Raw genomic sequence first — 15,581 nt, 5'->3', positions numbered from 1 at the left:
GCCGGAGTCCTTTCTGGGTACATATGGTCCTGTTTATTCGAGATCATGTGTTTTTGGATCCCTGATCCTAATCATCTATCTGGCTTAGAAGTAACTCTTTTTACATCCACGTGTGACCAGGGTTTGTGTTCTAAACCCTGCTTTTGCCATTGGTTCCCCAAACCTGGTTCTCGATGACTTGGCATCTTTGCTGCAGCTATGAACTGCTCCCGATGCCTTGGTGAGGAGTCATTATTATGCCATTTGGATTGTGAGGGGCAGTCAAAGCCCGGGGCTCACGTGCCTGCCACCTTGGCAAGAGCCCACAGTGATAGTAACCCGTTTGATCTCTAGTCCCTTTATCTTCTTTTATCCTTGAGAAAGCGTTCTTCGTGTCCTGGAGTGCCAGGGCATATAGGTCAGCATTTCATGGATGCAGGTAAAGAAATTCCTTTCCAGAAGTTTGAATAAGAAGGCTAAGCTTCTGTTCCAGGGAGGGACATGCCATGGGCTGTGAGCCTCAAGGTTGATCACACAGCTCTTGCCGCCTGTCTGGAAGATATACACGCATGAGTACATGTCATGAAACCTAAACGGTGTGCGTCCAGTGCCGAATGATCCAAAGCAGCTGCATCTGTTACTTTATTCAGTCTCTGTACCTTGTCTGTGATGTAAGTGCTATGATCATCATCATAAAATTCTTTATCTTGACGTAGGGATGCAGTGTTTATAAAGGTAATTTCCACACGGGTATCGTTTATCTTTATTTTAGGATGAGGAGATAAGACAAAGAGGTTAGCGTGTGTGGACCATCAGCTCCTGGATGGTGGTTGTAACACATAAACTGTTAAGGGCTGGACTAAGGGGCCTGGTTGGGGAAAGCCACATGGCCTATCAGAAGACATGACTATGATGCCGTCTGTAAGTCTGGTGTGTAGCGTGGACCCACTAATAGCTATATCAAGATTGGGACTTCAGGTTAGGCAAATAAAGACCTCGTTTTAACAACGTATGTTATGAATGACTTCAAAACTGGAATATAGGCCTTGCAGTATTCTACTTGGCCAGGGCTTTGGAAACTGTTTCATTGACCCCTTCCCCAAGTACACTTTTCCTCTGGGCTCCTGGTTGGACTTGCTTAATTAGTATACATACATCCATAGCACCACTGGGACCGTTTCATCATTGAGGTTAAATGTGCTCAGCTCAGTTTCCTTAGCTTTGGCAGAGGTGGCCATCCTGGTTGTAGAGATTGTCAATTATAAACTAGAAAATGGGGGGCATAAAAATCCAACTTGGAATTTCCCAGAGGACACAAACCAGTTGTATCTGGCTTATGGCCCCTTCTCCATTGCATCTCCCCAAGGAAATGTCCTTCAGGCCCTTTATTCCCTACCCATTCGTGGGTTTGGTTGCTTAGTGGGCCAGAATATACGGCTCTATTTCTCTTGGGGCTTGTATCAGCCATTCACAGAAACTGTATAAGCCAGGGTTTCAGAGAATTAGAGCCAGCAGGGGATAGACAGAAAGAGAGTTATTGCAAGTCAGCTGACCCCACTGTGGGGACAGGCAAGAGAGTTGGAGATACATAGAGAACTTTCTGGAAGGGACCCAGGACCCAGGGGCATGAGCTACAGCTGACCCCCACAACTGGAACCTCTTCTTCTGGGCAGCCCTCTTCTGGGCTCTTAAGGTCTTTCCACTGCCAGGTCTTTCCAATGGCCTAGGACAGTCCCTTCCTCAAAGTCAATGAGTTTTGGACTTTAGTCACACCTCCGGTACACCTTCTCAAAAGCATGCAGGCATGGGGGTAGCTAATGGAACTGTAGCTGTATAGGTCATCTACGGCTGTGACAAGACCCGATTTGGGTTCAGCTTGACCGTCTATGGAGAGGAAGACATGGTGTCAGGAACAAGGGGCACCTGGCCATGTGCATCCACCATCAGGAAGCAGAGAGGTAGATGCCAGGGCCCTGCTTCCTTCCCTTTACCTCAGATAACAAGTCTACAAAATCCCGTACAGACATGCCCAGAGGGTGTCCAGCTGCCAACGTCAGCCATCGCATAGCTGAGCCCAGGCTTACGTGTAGAAGGCGCATTGTGCCTGTCTTCACACCCGACATTTGTACCACCTGAGATAGTCTTCCAGCACTCTGTCCATCCTGGGTTCTAGTCAACCATTTCCAAGACACTGGGTCACTGGGGATTTGTGTTTCCTCTAACTTGGTTTCTAGCCAGATAACTTGCGTCTGAAGCAGTCATCCCTGCCTGTTCTGTCCTCTTCTCTTTCTGCTCACTTTTCCTCAGGCAGCAGGGAAGGAGGGTCAAAGAAATAACACAGAAGGCCGGATGGGTCACAGAGGGGCTGCGGTGCCTTCAGCAAAGCCTCTCGCTCGGGTCCCTTGCTGCTTGCCCCCAAGCATGTTTCCGGCTGCCCACCCAGCCTCTGCAGATGGCTCCGATCTTTGCTGACCTGCAGGCAGATTCCCTCCCCAAAGGGAGATGGCCTTCCCAGGCGCAGTCAGTGCCCAGTGTCCTGCAAAGAGAGAGCGTGGCTTGGGGGAGTCCAGCAGTTTTGATTTGTATGTGTGCTTTGCTACACCGGCCCTATCATGGCTCAGAGTTCTTCAGTTGTCACACATGAAGATTCAGATTCCATGTAGGATCTGCTTAGCAAAAATGCAGATCAAGACTGTGTGACTGTTTCCTCCCAGTGTTCTGTTGATGGGGGCCCAGAGTTGAAGGAGGTTGACTCCACCCCACGGGGACTGCCTGTTGACTGACTGCTTCTAACGCTGGGACAGGGAGAGGTCTGGCTGGAAGCAGGGTCTCAGGTCTACTCTGTGGCTGGGGCAGGTCCTTCGGTTTCTTTGAGTCTGTATTTCCTTGAGACACAGAGATTACCAGTGTGAACAAGGAGGGCCTCTGAAAGGCCATCCTAAGATCCCATCTGTGGTCTGGCTTTTGTAAAATTTAGTTTGTACCCTTGAAGTTGGCATATTAGATGTAAAAGGAAAAAGTCCTCCCTAGTGAGAGGTTCCTAGAAGCATACATGGAAGGTAGCCACAGCTTGAGGAGTGTGGTAAATAGTAGTAACAGTGTCAACAGCACCCAACACCACCTGCTCATGTCCCCTGCCTTCGCTAATGCTCCCCCCCCCCACGTGTTTCCTTTTAGGTGGCAAATGTACTTTGTAATTAGGCTCAAGTAACTCTTTTGTTGCTGATTTTCATTTTATTTATTTGTGACAGGATCTCACTATTAGCCTTAGCTGGCCTGGAGCTCAGTATGTAGATCAGGCCAGTCTCAAACTCAAAGATCCACCTTAGTCTGCCTCCCAAATGCTGGGACTAAAGGCACGAGTCACCATGCCTGGCTAGTCTCTCTTAACTCTGTGCAATGGTAGAAGGTGAGAAAGGGTGGACTCAGAAGTGAGGAGGATGCATCTGGGCTAGCCTGGGGTGGAATGGGAGGGGGCTGGGCTGAGTCTGACCCTTGGACTGTGGGTAAGATCTGCTTCTCCTTCTCCATGCATGTTCACATCCAGCTCCATTCCCGCGCTGCCTCTGTGGGGGTTCGCATGCGGCTTTCACGCTGGCTTGTGTTCAGGTTTGGGCGTGCTGGTCTCCCTGGCAGCATCAGCATTTTCTCCGTGCTGTGCACAAGCCTGTGGAGTATGAAGAGCACAGAGAGGTCTCAGTTCTTCAGCATCTTACATTTCAGGAAAAATTAAAACATCCCAAGATGGTCATGATGAATGTTTTGACAAAGAATTAATAGTCAAGTATGTTCTAAGTCATCTTATTGGGGGGAAAACAACCTGGTTTGGGTTACAAGATAAAAACACCCAGGAATTTACAAAAACAGTTACATGAGTTTGCGTTTCCTGAATGCATGATTGGTAAATGCTGTAGTCATTTGGCTCGAAAAATTTGTAGCTTTGCAGATTATGAATGTAGGTTCATGGGCATGGAAGTTATTATTTCTTTAGAGTAAGCCCTTTCAAAACAGCGTTGAGTCATGGCATATGTTAATAGAAAACATGTTTCAGATTGAATTTCATATCACGGGACTTGGAAGGAAATAGGCGAGTAGCATCCTCCTGGGGGTCGGGTAGAACGAACACGTGACTTCTTTTGGAACAAATACTTCAGTCCTCCCTGGAAGTAAATCTTTCAGTCCCCTGAACTTTGCAGGCAGAACACATCCCAGCATAATCTCCTTGATGCCTTTCTGTGCAGGCTCTGAGGCACCCCGGGGCCAATTTGCAGATCCTGCTGAAACACAGGGCTAGAGTCTAGTCTCCTTCTCCATTGTCTTCCCCCTGGAACTGAGCAAGCAGGTTCCCAGCCTGGCCGGAGTTTCTGAAATATCAGTGTTTTCCTGGGCTTCATCTGTGTCCCTGAGCAGGAGCTCCATGTGAGCATGTCCTCGGGAACTGAGAACGCGAGAGGTGCAGTGAAAAGAGAAAAGAGAGAGAGAGGACGTGGGGCAGGGCTGAGGGGGCTAGAAGCTGATCTCTACTGCGCATGTGTGGAATCTCCACCAACGTCACAGGAGCAGGCAAAGGCGGTGCATGCATTTGAGCAGCCCCATGGGTCTGTGATCTCACCCACTGATAACCCAAGCTCCCAAGCATCAGGCTTGAGCTGTAGGGGCTTTCTTGGGGGGTAGAGGAGTGCGTGAGTGGTTCCTGGGAGAGCTTTTCCTGGGAGGCCTCCTCAGGTCTTTCTCTTTCTGGAGATGTATTTTCTCTTATTTTGTAAGGCCCACTTCTTTTTAAATGTGCAAAGTGGTGACTCCACCATGGTATGGCTGGCCTCCCTCCCTCTGGGAGCTCTTCTTCTTCGCCTCCCTCCCTCTGGGGGCTCTTCTTCACCTCCCTCCCTCTGGGGGCTCTTCTTCACCTCCCTCCCTCTGGGGGCTCTTCTTCGCCTCCCTCCCTCTGGGAGTTCTTCTTCTTCGCCTCCCTCCCTCTGGGGGCTCTTCTTCGCCTCCCTCCCTCTGGGGGCTCTTCTTCACCTCCCTCCCTCTGGGGGCTCTTCTTCGCCTCCCTCCCTCTGGGGGCTCTTCTTCGCCTCCCTCCCTCTGGGAGTTCTTCTTCTTCGCCTCCCCCCCTCTGGGGGCTCTTCTTCACCTCCCTCCCTCTGGGGGCTCTTCTTCGCCTCCCTCCCTCTGGGGGCTCCTCTTCTTGGCCAACCTGATCGTGTGCTTCCGACCTCCATGTGCCCACTGTGGTAAATACCCCCCCACATCATACACACTCATAAAAACAGAAACACCGTGGGGGCACAGAGAGGCAGATACAATTTAATTCATTGTATTTTATGGAATTATTAAGGAATGTGTAATAAATAGAATCAGTACCAGGCCTGGTGATGTAACTCGATGGCACAGTGCTAGTCTAGTCTTCAAAAGTCCCTGGCTTCAGTCCCCGCAACCGTGAAAACAGATTAGTAAATAATATTTGTATCTCAGTTGTAAGAACTGTAATGTAGTTTCCTGGGTCCCAGGGTCCCACTCCCTACCACCCCGGGATCATTACCTCTAGACTGAGAACCAGACGGGAGAGCGTACATCACCAGTCTGCAAGTGCATTCCTTCATTACGGTCACATTGGAGGAAGACGTGTGATAGAAATCAAGAGTGAATCACGTGTGATTTTACGTATAAGTAAATAAAAATCTAATTTAATCGACTCAACATGATATTTAAACATGTGATATAGAATAAAATTCACAGATATTTTAGTTTTTATAAAAATCTTGAAACTCTGGTATGTATCTTCAGTCTTCGATGTGGGTCAGTTTAGCAATAATTCAGATGCACAGTCATTGGTGACTGCGGTCAGTAGTTATTCTATCAAATAATACGTGGATAGCAGGGAAGACGGCCTTTCCGGAGCCTGACGTTCACAATGGGGTCTGACATTCGCTCCCGTTCTGCTGTTCCTGTGACCTTCGAATCCTCTTTAATACAAACCTTATGCCCAGCACAGCCAGCCAATGAACTTCAAGATGTGTTCTAGGACACACTTACTGTCCTTGGGACACACCTCTGCGCAGCCTGGTGAGCATTCCGGGCTCCAAAGGAAGAGATGGGAATGGGTGTAATAAATGAATATATTCTGTAGCATTTCGGAAAGTGATGGATACAATAGAAGTAATACACAAAGAAAGATGGGGGACCTGGAGCATCCAGGGTGGCAGGCTGCTGGTCGTGGGGTAGGTTTAAGAGCGTCCAGGGTAGCAGGCTGCTGGTCGTGGGGTAGGTTTAAGAGCGTCCAGGGTGGCAGGCTGTTGGTCGTGGGGTAGATTTAAGAGCGAGAGGCTGCCTTCTGAAGGCAGCATGAGTGACCTCGAAGTCGCTGATGTGGAACGGAAGGCGAGATGTGGTCACCTGTGGTCTTCTGTGATCTGACCGCCCATCTGGGGTGCTCATCTGGGGGTGTTTGTTTGGGATTGGGGATAGGGTGGAGTCAGTCGGGAGATGGGAGGATGGGACCCAGGACTGCCCAGGGCAAAGCTCCGCCCTCCTCCCCTCTGACTGAACTGTGCGGCCACCCTGGACCTCTGAGGCAGCTGAGGTCAGCGCTAAGAAGAAGAAGCTCACTTCCAGGAAGACACTGTAGAGGCTCCTGAGGAACTCGGCCTTTGCTCTAGCCTGTGAGCTCAACTTCGAGGCGTGTGTGAGCCCACTTAGGGCTCTGAGAGTTAACGCTCAACCACAGGTGTGGAAACAAAAGGGCTGGATGCCTCCTTGGCTTTTTTTTTCCTCGTGTACTTTTGGAAGAGGTTATTGAATCTGATCCAGAGAAAATAATAAACTTGGCTCGTGTAGCCTCGTTGTAAGTTCTTGCAATAAAACTCTAGCCTTGGCAGATAGAGTAATGCTTTGCTCTCGGGAAAAAAAAGGGAAAAAAAAGTCTGGTAGCTTAACCAGAACTCAAAATACCAGTGCTGTGCACAGTTCTAGCAGGAAAGAACATTTTGGTGAGGAAGGGACCAGGTGCACCTTGGCTTCCTGGGAATTGTAAGACCGTAAGCTACTGGGCGATTGTTCCTTCAACAGACCCTTACTAAGAGTCAAGGTCCTTGGAGCACAGCGTTCTGCGAATTCCCACAGGAAGACATCTGTCATGTTTGGGGGTGGGGGCTCAGTTTTAATTAGAACGCAGGAGGAAAGTTCAGGGCTGTGTGGGTAGAGACACAAAACTGCTAAGTATGCTCTAATAATTGGGTTTTAGCTGGAGTTATTAGGTGAGAAATCAAATCATTAGCTTTAAAGGCCTGGCTGAGAGTCACTTTCTGGGGAGGCTCTGTAACTGGAGGGCTCTTTTCTCGCAGGGAGCTTCGGGGAGCTTCCCATCAGCAAGCCATGTGTTCTAGAAAATTTGCTCATTTATTTATTTTGTGGTTGTTTTAATACATTTTTTAACATGCCAATCCCAGTTTCCCCCCTCCTCTCCTTCTACTCTCCCTACCTCCCCCCCCCAGCCCCCATGCACTCCACTCCTCAAAGAGGGTAAGGCTTCCCATGGGGAGTCAGCAAAGTCTGACACATGACTTTGAGGCCCTTCCCCCTATATCTAGGCTGAGGAAGGAATCCCTCCAAAAAGAATGGGCTCCAAAAAGACAGTTCAAGCAGTAGGGATAAATCCTGGTCCCATTGCTAGTGTCCCCACAGACTTCCCAAGCCATACAACTGCCACCCACATTCAGAGGGCCTAGCTTGGGCCTATGCAGGTTCCCCAGCTGTCAGTCTGGAATCAGTGAGCTCTCACTAGCTCAGGTCAGCTGTTTCTGTGGGTTTCCCCATCATGGTCTTGGCCCCTTTGCTCATATTATCTCTCCTCTCTCTCTTCGATTGTACTCAGGGAGCTCAGCCCAGAGGTCAGTTGAGGATCTCCGCCTCTGCTTCTGTTTGTTTCTGGTCGGGGGTTTTAGCTTCTCAGGTTGGGGACTGTAGGCTGTCAGCAGTGACCCTTAACCCCTACCTTGTGTCATGCACCGTGCCCGGTAAAGAGATTCAGGATGGGCACATGCTTCCTCAGCCCTTGGGTGTTCTTGTTCTTTGTCAAGGGGATGGGAAGGAGGCATGGAAGTCCTGGAAAGAGCGGGGGCGGGGGGGGGGTGGCTGGGAGAAGGCAGGTGAGGAGGAAGGCGCAGCACAGTGGTCCGGACAAGGATGGAGGATCCGAGAGCAGGTAGTCTGTGGAGCGTTCTGCAGCTGTCATTGGTTCTTTATGGTGAACCCTGGGATGGAGGGAAGCAGAGACACCCTCTTCCCCACCGTGCTAAGATGCTCATCTGTTCTGTGTTATCACTTATGTTAGGAAGATTTTCCAGATGACACTATAGACTGTGGTTGAAGGAATGGGATAAATAAATAAAGCTGTAGGAAGTTTCTGTTATTTTATCCACATATAAAATCTTGTGCTTACCCTTTAGTTCCTTTAAAACGACAACTTCACACTCGCTTATTGTGGTGCGCCAAGAAATAGGTTTGGTCCCTGCTCTTTGCGTCTGGCACACATCTCCTAAAACCCTCGTGTCCCCAGAGTGATGCCACCTATGTTAATGTGATGACTGGTGACGGGGGGGGGGGGTCCTAGAGTTGGGGGCTGGTTGCCAGGGGAACCAGCTGCTTTATTAGAGGCTGGAGCTTTCTCTGCACCAGCTGAGGGAGGAAATAGAACTGGACCTCTTCACCACTGGCCAGGAATTTAATTAAGTCCTGCCCATTCAAAGAGACCCTGAGTCTTGCCCCGGTACTGCGGTCAGACTCTAAGCTGGTAATGATTGAATAACCATGGTGTCTGGGGGAGAGCCGAAGACTGAATATGTGATAAAAGCCCTCTGACATTGGCAAATATTTGAAGGCACGTGTAACCAAGGACTGAGGACTGAATTCTCTGCCTTGGTTGGTAGGCCTGACTCAGACCAGCAAACAGAATCTTAGGGGCAGAAAGAAAAGAAGGCTGGAGAGATGGCTTTATGAAGGGCTCTATATACACAGGCACACCACATACACAGCACACACAGACACACACACACCACATCATTTCATACCACACACACACGCGCACACACACACAATGCGAATGTCATTTTGAAAGGAAGAATATAACCCTATCATAGCAGCAAATGTGGGGATCTTTCGAGGGTTAGAACAGAAGCCCACAGTGTCTGGAAGTCCCAAGCCCTGTGCGCTGGTCTTGTCCTGGTGCTGAGGGACACCATCTCTCTCCAGTTCCTTTCTCTACTCTGGAATCCACGGTCATTGCTGGTCCTGACGATCATGGTGGTCACCTGTGAACAATGTCTGTAACTCCATCATGGCAGAGGGCTTCGGTAGGGCCTGTGGAACCTGCGGTTGAGGAAGAGTGCTGACTGACCGTTTCCGGAAGCAGGAAATTTCCACTGACCTGCAGTCAGGGACACCTCCCTACCCCTGGCAGCTTTGCTTTCTTCTAACTGGAATGTGCCTGAGGAGTGGCAGTAGCTGTGCTTCCAAATTCCTCAGCCCTGAGTTTATGAACCTTGGGGCTGCCTGGGAAGGAGACCGCGCTGAGGCAGGGTGGATGGTGTGTGGCAGGGAAGACGGACAGACCAGCAGGAGTGACCCCTTCCTGGGCCTCACAGTCATGCAGCTCTTTGATGACTTCAGGCTACATTCCGCTAGCTGCTGGCCTCTTCTGCTTACGCGATTCTTCGTGCCTTCGGAATGCACCAGCAGGATATATCTCTCCATTCACACTGAAAGGAAAAATGCTTGCTTCTCATGATGCGTTTAAAACCCAGAGTTAAATTTTATAGCTATGACACAAGAAAGGACACAGGCAACAAATATGTAGAGATCCTTGCCTTCACACCCAGACGGTGCAGGCAGCGGTCAGAGTCCATCCCGCACTGCTGAGGGCTTTGTTTTTTCAGGGAAAAGCTGAATAACAATATGGAAGTGCTTTCTGGCAGCAAGAAGGCTTTACTACAGGAAGGGGGGGGACCCCAGATGGTGTGAGGCAGGGCTGATGTGTGGCTGCTCCCCAGCAGAGATCCCTGGAGGTGGCATGGTCAGTGTGACCCAGGAAGATGGATGGCGAGCCTTGACATGAACAGACAATATCCAAACAAGGCCACCGCTAAGGCTTCCACACTGCCATTGCTTAGAATCAGCGGAAGGACCCTCAGGAGTGGGTGCTGTACCTGGAGGGATGTGGTGTTGCCCAACAACTGTCATTCTTGTGACAGTTTTACCCAACTTATTAATGACTAGTTCTGTGCCTCCTAAGCCGGAACAGACCAGAAAGGCTTCCTTAAGACCCCATCAGGGGTCCATGAAGGAGCTCAGTGGGTAAGGCGCTTGCTGCCAAGCCTGACAACCCCCAAGTTGTCTTCTGACCTCAGCACATGCCCACATACATACCTGTACCCGCATACACAAAGTAAATGAATACTGAAACAAAGGAACTAAACTTGACACATGTCATAAAACACGGAACGTGGGGATTCACACTGGGAGTCAGGCAGATGTGTGAGCAGTGAGGACACTTGGTCAGTACTCTTTCCACACAACCTTCTACAGACAACCAGTGTGTACTATCAGCGTCTACAGCGAGTCTGCTCGGGCTCGATATTAGTGGCATTACTAATGGTCCCCAATCTAGAATAAATTCCATGTAGAGAGTTATGCCTGCTGTTTAGGAAATGACAAAGCCGACATTTTTTTTTTTTTGAGTGAAAGCTCATGATTTTATTGTCTTCATAACAAGGTCAGCTTAGAACTGGATCACTTGGCCCTTTCTCTTCTTATCACCACCCAGTTCAAAATGCTTGCATCTCTTAATAGCCAGCATCCTCTTAGATCTACAGTTGGGCTCCACACATTCCAGTCTCAGCACAATCTTCTTTGTAGTTTTCACCTTTTTGAGGAAAATAGGTTTAGTCTGCCCACCATAGCCACTCTGTTTCCTGTCTTAACGCCGCTTTCCCTGGGCATACCAAGAATCTTTGCCCTTCTTGTACTGGAGACCTGCTGGACATTCTGCAAGAAATGTGGCAAGCACCAAAGTCGACATTTTTAAAGTTTGTCAGTATTGAGAGAGGTGCAGTGTTTCCCCTAAATGTCCAGTTCAGTCCACGGGTAAGCACCAATGAAGACCAGTGGTGCCTGGAAGGAGGGCTCTCACAGAGACGTGTGTGAAATAGCAAAGATGATTCGGACTGTTCCCAGTTCCCAGTTTCTCATCACAGGGTTCTTTCAAAGTTCGAAGGGACGTGCTGCCTGGGGTTATCTGGGGGTTACTTGAGTCCACTCCCAGAGGGCTTGCCTCTGATACATCTGCTTGCATAGCAGAGAGAAGGGACAAATTAGGTGTGATGGGGAAATCTGTTTGACTCTGGGTGACTATGCTGTGTTAACTATGCCGTCCTGTCTGCTTCAGGTGTCGAAGGGCTCTAAGGTCCAGTTTTCATCAGGAAACTTCTCCTCAACAGCGGACACAGAAGAGAGGATTTTTCCTCAAGGGAACGAGCATCTGCTAAACTGGGCCCGGAAGTTATACGGAGCGGTGACTTCATTCACGGAACTCAAGATAGCAAGAAACATCTATATTAAAGTGGGGGAAGGTAAATACTGCGTGGCTTCTGTTAAGGACAGATTTGTAACCATTGACTGTTGGCCTTTCTGAATCCAGGTGGTCAGGGCCAGGGACGGTAGGGTCCAGAGAGCTGGAACCAGCAGGGACCTAGGGGTCTCTTAGAGAGCAACTCTTCCCACACACCCCTCCTTTTTCTCCTGCAGAAACGGGACTGGTTATAACCAGCTGAGAGATAGGTGTAGTACGGTTGAGAGAAAAGCAGGTTGCTGTGTAGGATGTAGAGTACCGTCAGCCCTGGCATCCAGAACAAGCAAGTGGCTAAGGTGTGGGGAAAGGCAGTGGTAACTGGCACCATGAAGGATTTAGCGGGATGGGTTTGACACCCGGGGCAGCTTCTTACTTGCTGTTCTGCAGATGTTTGAAGCCATTGTCCCTTTATGGTGTTGAGACATCAGTTAAATCTTAGATACCAACAGAGGGAAAATATTATTTTTAGTACTAACACTTGTTACAAGGACACAGTTTGGAGAGAGGAACTACATATGCTTTGATAAGAGTTGGCTCAGTTTAATTTCCTTGCCTTGCAGAAAGTTATAAATATCCAACAGCTCAGTTTTGAAAGCCTATTTTTTAAGTATTTTAAAATCATTTTTAGTGGAGTATATTTGGAAGGTCCCCCTGCCCCTCCCACAGAGTTACTGGGAAGTCACTGTTGTGGATGGGACCTTGTCCTCGGCTGGCTGGGGAGGGTACTGTCTACAGCTCCTGCCACTTCCTCCCCAGATGTCCCGCAGGGTGGGGGTGTTGAGTGCTTGATCCCCAGCTTGGGTCTGTTTTAAAGTAAAAATGAGACAAGTGCAAGAAAGGCAGGCACTGACTGACGTTGGTGTGTAAAAGCGGGCACTGATGTTGGTGTGTAAGGCAGGCACTGACGTTGGTGTGTAAAAGCGGGCACTGATGTTGGTGTGTAAGGCAGGCACTGATGTTGGTGTGTAAAAGCGGGCACTGATGTTGGTGTGTAAGGCAGGCACTGACGTTGGTGTGTAAAAGCGGGCACTGATGTTGGTGTGTAAAGGCAGGCACTGATGTTGGTGTGTAAGGCAGGCACTGATGTTGGTGTGTAAGGCAGGCACTGATGTTGGTGTGTAAGGCAGGCACTGATGTTGGTGTGTAAAGGCAGGCACTGATGTTGGTGTGTAAAGGCAGGCACTGACGTTGGTGTGTAAGGCAGTCACTGATGTTGGTGTGTAAGGCAGGCACTGATGTTGGTGTGTAAAGGCAGGCACTGATGTTGGTGTGTAAAAGCGGGCACTGACATTGATGTGTTGGCTACAGCAAAGACCGTGTCTGGAGTTTTCCCATGTACAGCATGGCAATCCCAAGGAGGAGATATTGTTTCTGTCACTGTATGCGGATGGGGCTTAGGGAGGGTTCAGTGAATGTGCCACGTTACGAGAAAGTGGCAAAGGCCGTTCTCAACTGTAGAGCCCCTCACTCTTGAGTCTGACGCTGTCTAATGCTTGAAGGACTCTGCCCTCCCTCAAGTCTTACCCAGGCATATTCCCGAGTGAAGGTGAGAATGACAAGTGGCTTGTAGCTCAGAGAAAGGGGTTAGATGGGAATCGGGGTCGAAAGGCCTAAGTTTGTTCCTAGATTCTCATGGTAGTCAGACTGCACTGGAATAAAGAGATTGGAAAAATAATAATAATAAAAAAACCTCAAGATCTCTGCCTGTCTGAGGCAGAATCCAGTAGAACGAAGGGTGAAGGGATAACAAGTCTTACATTGTTAGAATAAGGAGATTTGGAGTGGGAACGTGTAGAATACTGGGCCCTGTTTCCTTGACAACATGCATAGCACAGTAGTCACCTGGGCCAGTGTTGTAAGGAGGCTGCTTGTTTGTTTCCTGGTCTCCCGGCAGTTGGCAGTTCAGACCTAAAATATTCACACAGAAACCTTATTATTTAAATCACTCCTTGACCCATTAGCTCTTGCTTCTTATTGGCTAACTCTTACATTTTAATTTAGCCATCTCCATTAATCTGTCTATCGCCACGTGGCTGTGGCTTACTGGGTAAAATTTCATCCAGCATCTTTATCCGGCGGGGGCTCCATGGCTTCTCTCTGACTCCGCCTCTTTCTCCCAGCATTCAGTTTAGTTTTCCCCGCCTAGTTCTGTTCCTCTATAGCTCTGCTGTAGGCCCAAAGCAGTTCCTTTATTAACCAATGGTATTCACAGCATACAGAGGGGAATCCCACATCATGTCAGGAGTCAGGACTCTTAAGTAGCTGAGCTCCACACTGAGACAGGGAAGCAAAACTAAAAGACCTGATGTCCCAGTGGTAAAAACGGGGTGACTCTGAGGATCCCTAGGATCCCCTGAAGTTTGACTCCAGCCTTTAGTTGGGTCTAAATCACTGGCCCATGTTACTGACAAGAACATTTGGGGTGGGGGGAAACTCCTTTGTTAAGCTCATAGACCCCAGGCAATGTTACTGATTATCACCTTGCATCAATCTCAATCTCGCCGATTTACTTCCCAGACAGGGACCATAGGCTACGAGCCCCAGCGGGTTTTAGAGTGCAGCTCCCACCCTGGAAGCTTTAGTGTTTCTGAGAACCTTGTTAGCTCAGTCCTGGCCAGCTAAATAAGAATAAGGATGGGGTCCGCAAGGCAGGTTGCCCCGAGCCATCCAGGTGGTGGTACTCACTGTCCACCCAGAGTGGGATAAGTGGGCGTTCAGTGCGGGCTCTTATCCTAGCACCGTGGAGTAATCTCCAGGTTGCAGGTCTTCACTACAAGAAAAGGAGCCTTTGTGTGACCACCAAAGCTCATCCCTGCACTCAGAGTCCTTAGCCACGTTTACCTGCACGTTCCCTCCCAGGCTTAAGAGGTTTCTACCTGGGGCTTCCCTCTCTGCTTGGCACTTGAGTATGTTTTTGTGCTTGTGGAAAGTCACGTGACCTGGGGGACTCCTCGCAACAAAATGTGATTGGTTCACTCAGTGTAGTTGACAGTGGCATCCGGAACTTTAGGAGCAGCAACTTTGGAATAGTTAAACCTTTCCGAGTGGCTCACCCACCCGGGGGGGCGGGGGGAATCTTTGGCTGTTTGTCTCAAATTTCACATCATCTTTTGCTGACTCCAGAAGCCTGTGCTATGTGTCTATTATGCGCCAGCTACAAGCCTAGGCACACCTGTGTAGGAAATGCAAGCCACAGTCCCAGGAGGGGCCTGGCTTCTTGAGTCTTCTGGCCCATGTACACACCTCCTGAGTCTCAATCAGATTTCAGCCCTACGGTTCCAATATCATTTTCCATCTTGTGACCTGGGGGAGGCATCCCAGGGCTGCAGCTGTGAAGTACGCATTCCTCATCCGCACATCTGGAAAACCCCTTAGCCAATGTCGCGGGGTGCTGCTCCAAGAGCTCGAATTGTGAAGCTGTGGGCTGTTTCCTTGGGCGAGTTTTGTAGAAAAAAATGCAGGATGCATATGCCAACCCTCTCTTGCAGCAATCACACAAGCAGGGCCATATTGATGACTGTGCCCTTTGTGCCGAGGTGGTGCCGAGGATATTGCTGGGGTTAGGGCCACAGTGCCATCGTGTGAGCTGCAGACCAGCAAACAGAAGCTGTATGAAGTTGGGAAGGGGGCAGTGTCAGCGCAGCCTGAGAACCTTGAAAGCTCATCTCCTGTGCTTAGGTGCCACTGTGGATGTGAAGCCCATCATCCCATCCTTAACATTTAAAAGACACAAGGCTGCGTCACGAAAGTGCCAGGTCTGATTGATTTCCCTCCTGATAATCTGCCTTCACCTAGAATTTCCTGGACGCCAGCTGTCACTGCGACAGCAGCTCCTGTTTAAATATTTAAGCTGCGAGATTGAAGTCCCTTTGGGTGTCGTGCTCTGTAACTAGCATGGGTCACTGGGGAGATCTTCAGATTTTGTGACTGACATGTCTTTTCCCGGGTCAGGTGGTGAGCAGTCCTCAGCCCAGTG

At 49.4% G+C, this 15,581-nt stretch overlaps 1 protein-coding gene across 3 annotated transcripts in view; it reads left to right on the top strand.

The window, feature by feature from the left end:
* Tgfbr3 (transforming growth factor beta receptor 3) overlaps positions 1 to 15,581 on the top strand; it is a 173,159-nt gene that overhangs the window by 110,789 nt on the left and 46,789 nt on the right. For all 3 annotated transcript variants that reach the window (XM_041642150.1, XM_041642148.1, XM_041642149.1), the window contains one exon: positions 11,423 to 11,606. In XM_041642150.1, the coding sequence (XP_041498084.1) occupies positions 11,423 to 11,606 (184 nt within the window). The remainder of the gene's footprint in view (positions 1 to 11,422; positions 11,607 to 15,581) is intronic.

This window comes from Microtus oregoni, unplaced genomic scaffold (assembly GCF_018167655.1).
Source record: "Microtus oregoni isolate MIOR12 unplaced genomic scaffold, Mior012 000072F_ref0000427, whole genome shotgun sequence".
NCBI classification, from domain to species: domain Eukaryota; kingdom Metazoa; phylum Chordata; class Mammalia; order Rodentia; family Cricetidae; genus Microtus; species Microtus oregoni.
Note: the sequence above shows the minus strand (reverse complement) of the source record. Positions and strands in the feature narration are given on the sequence as shown.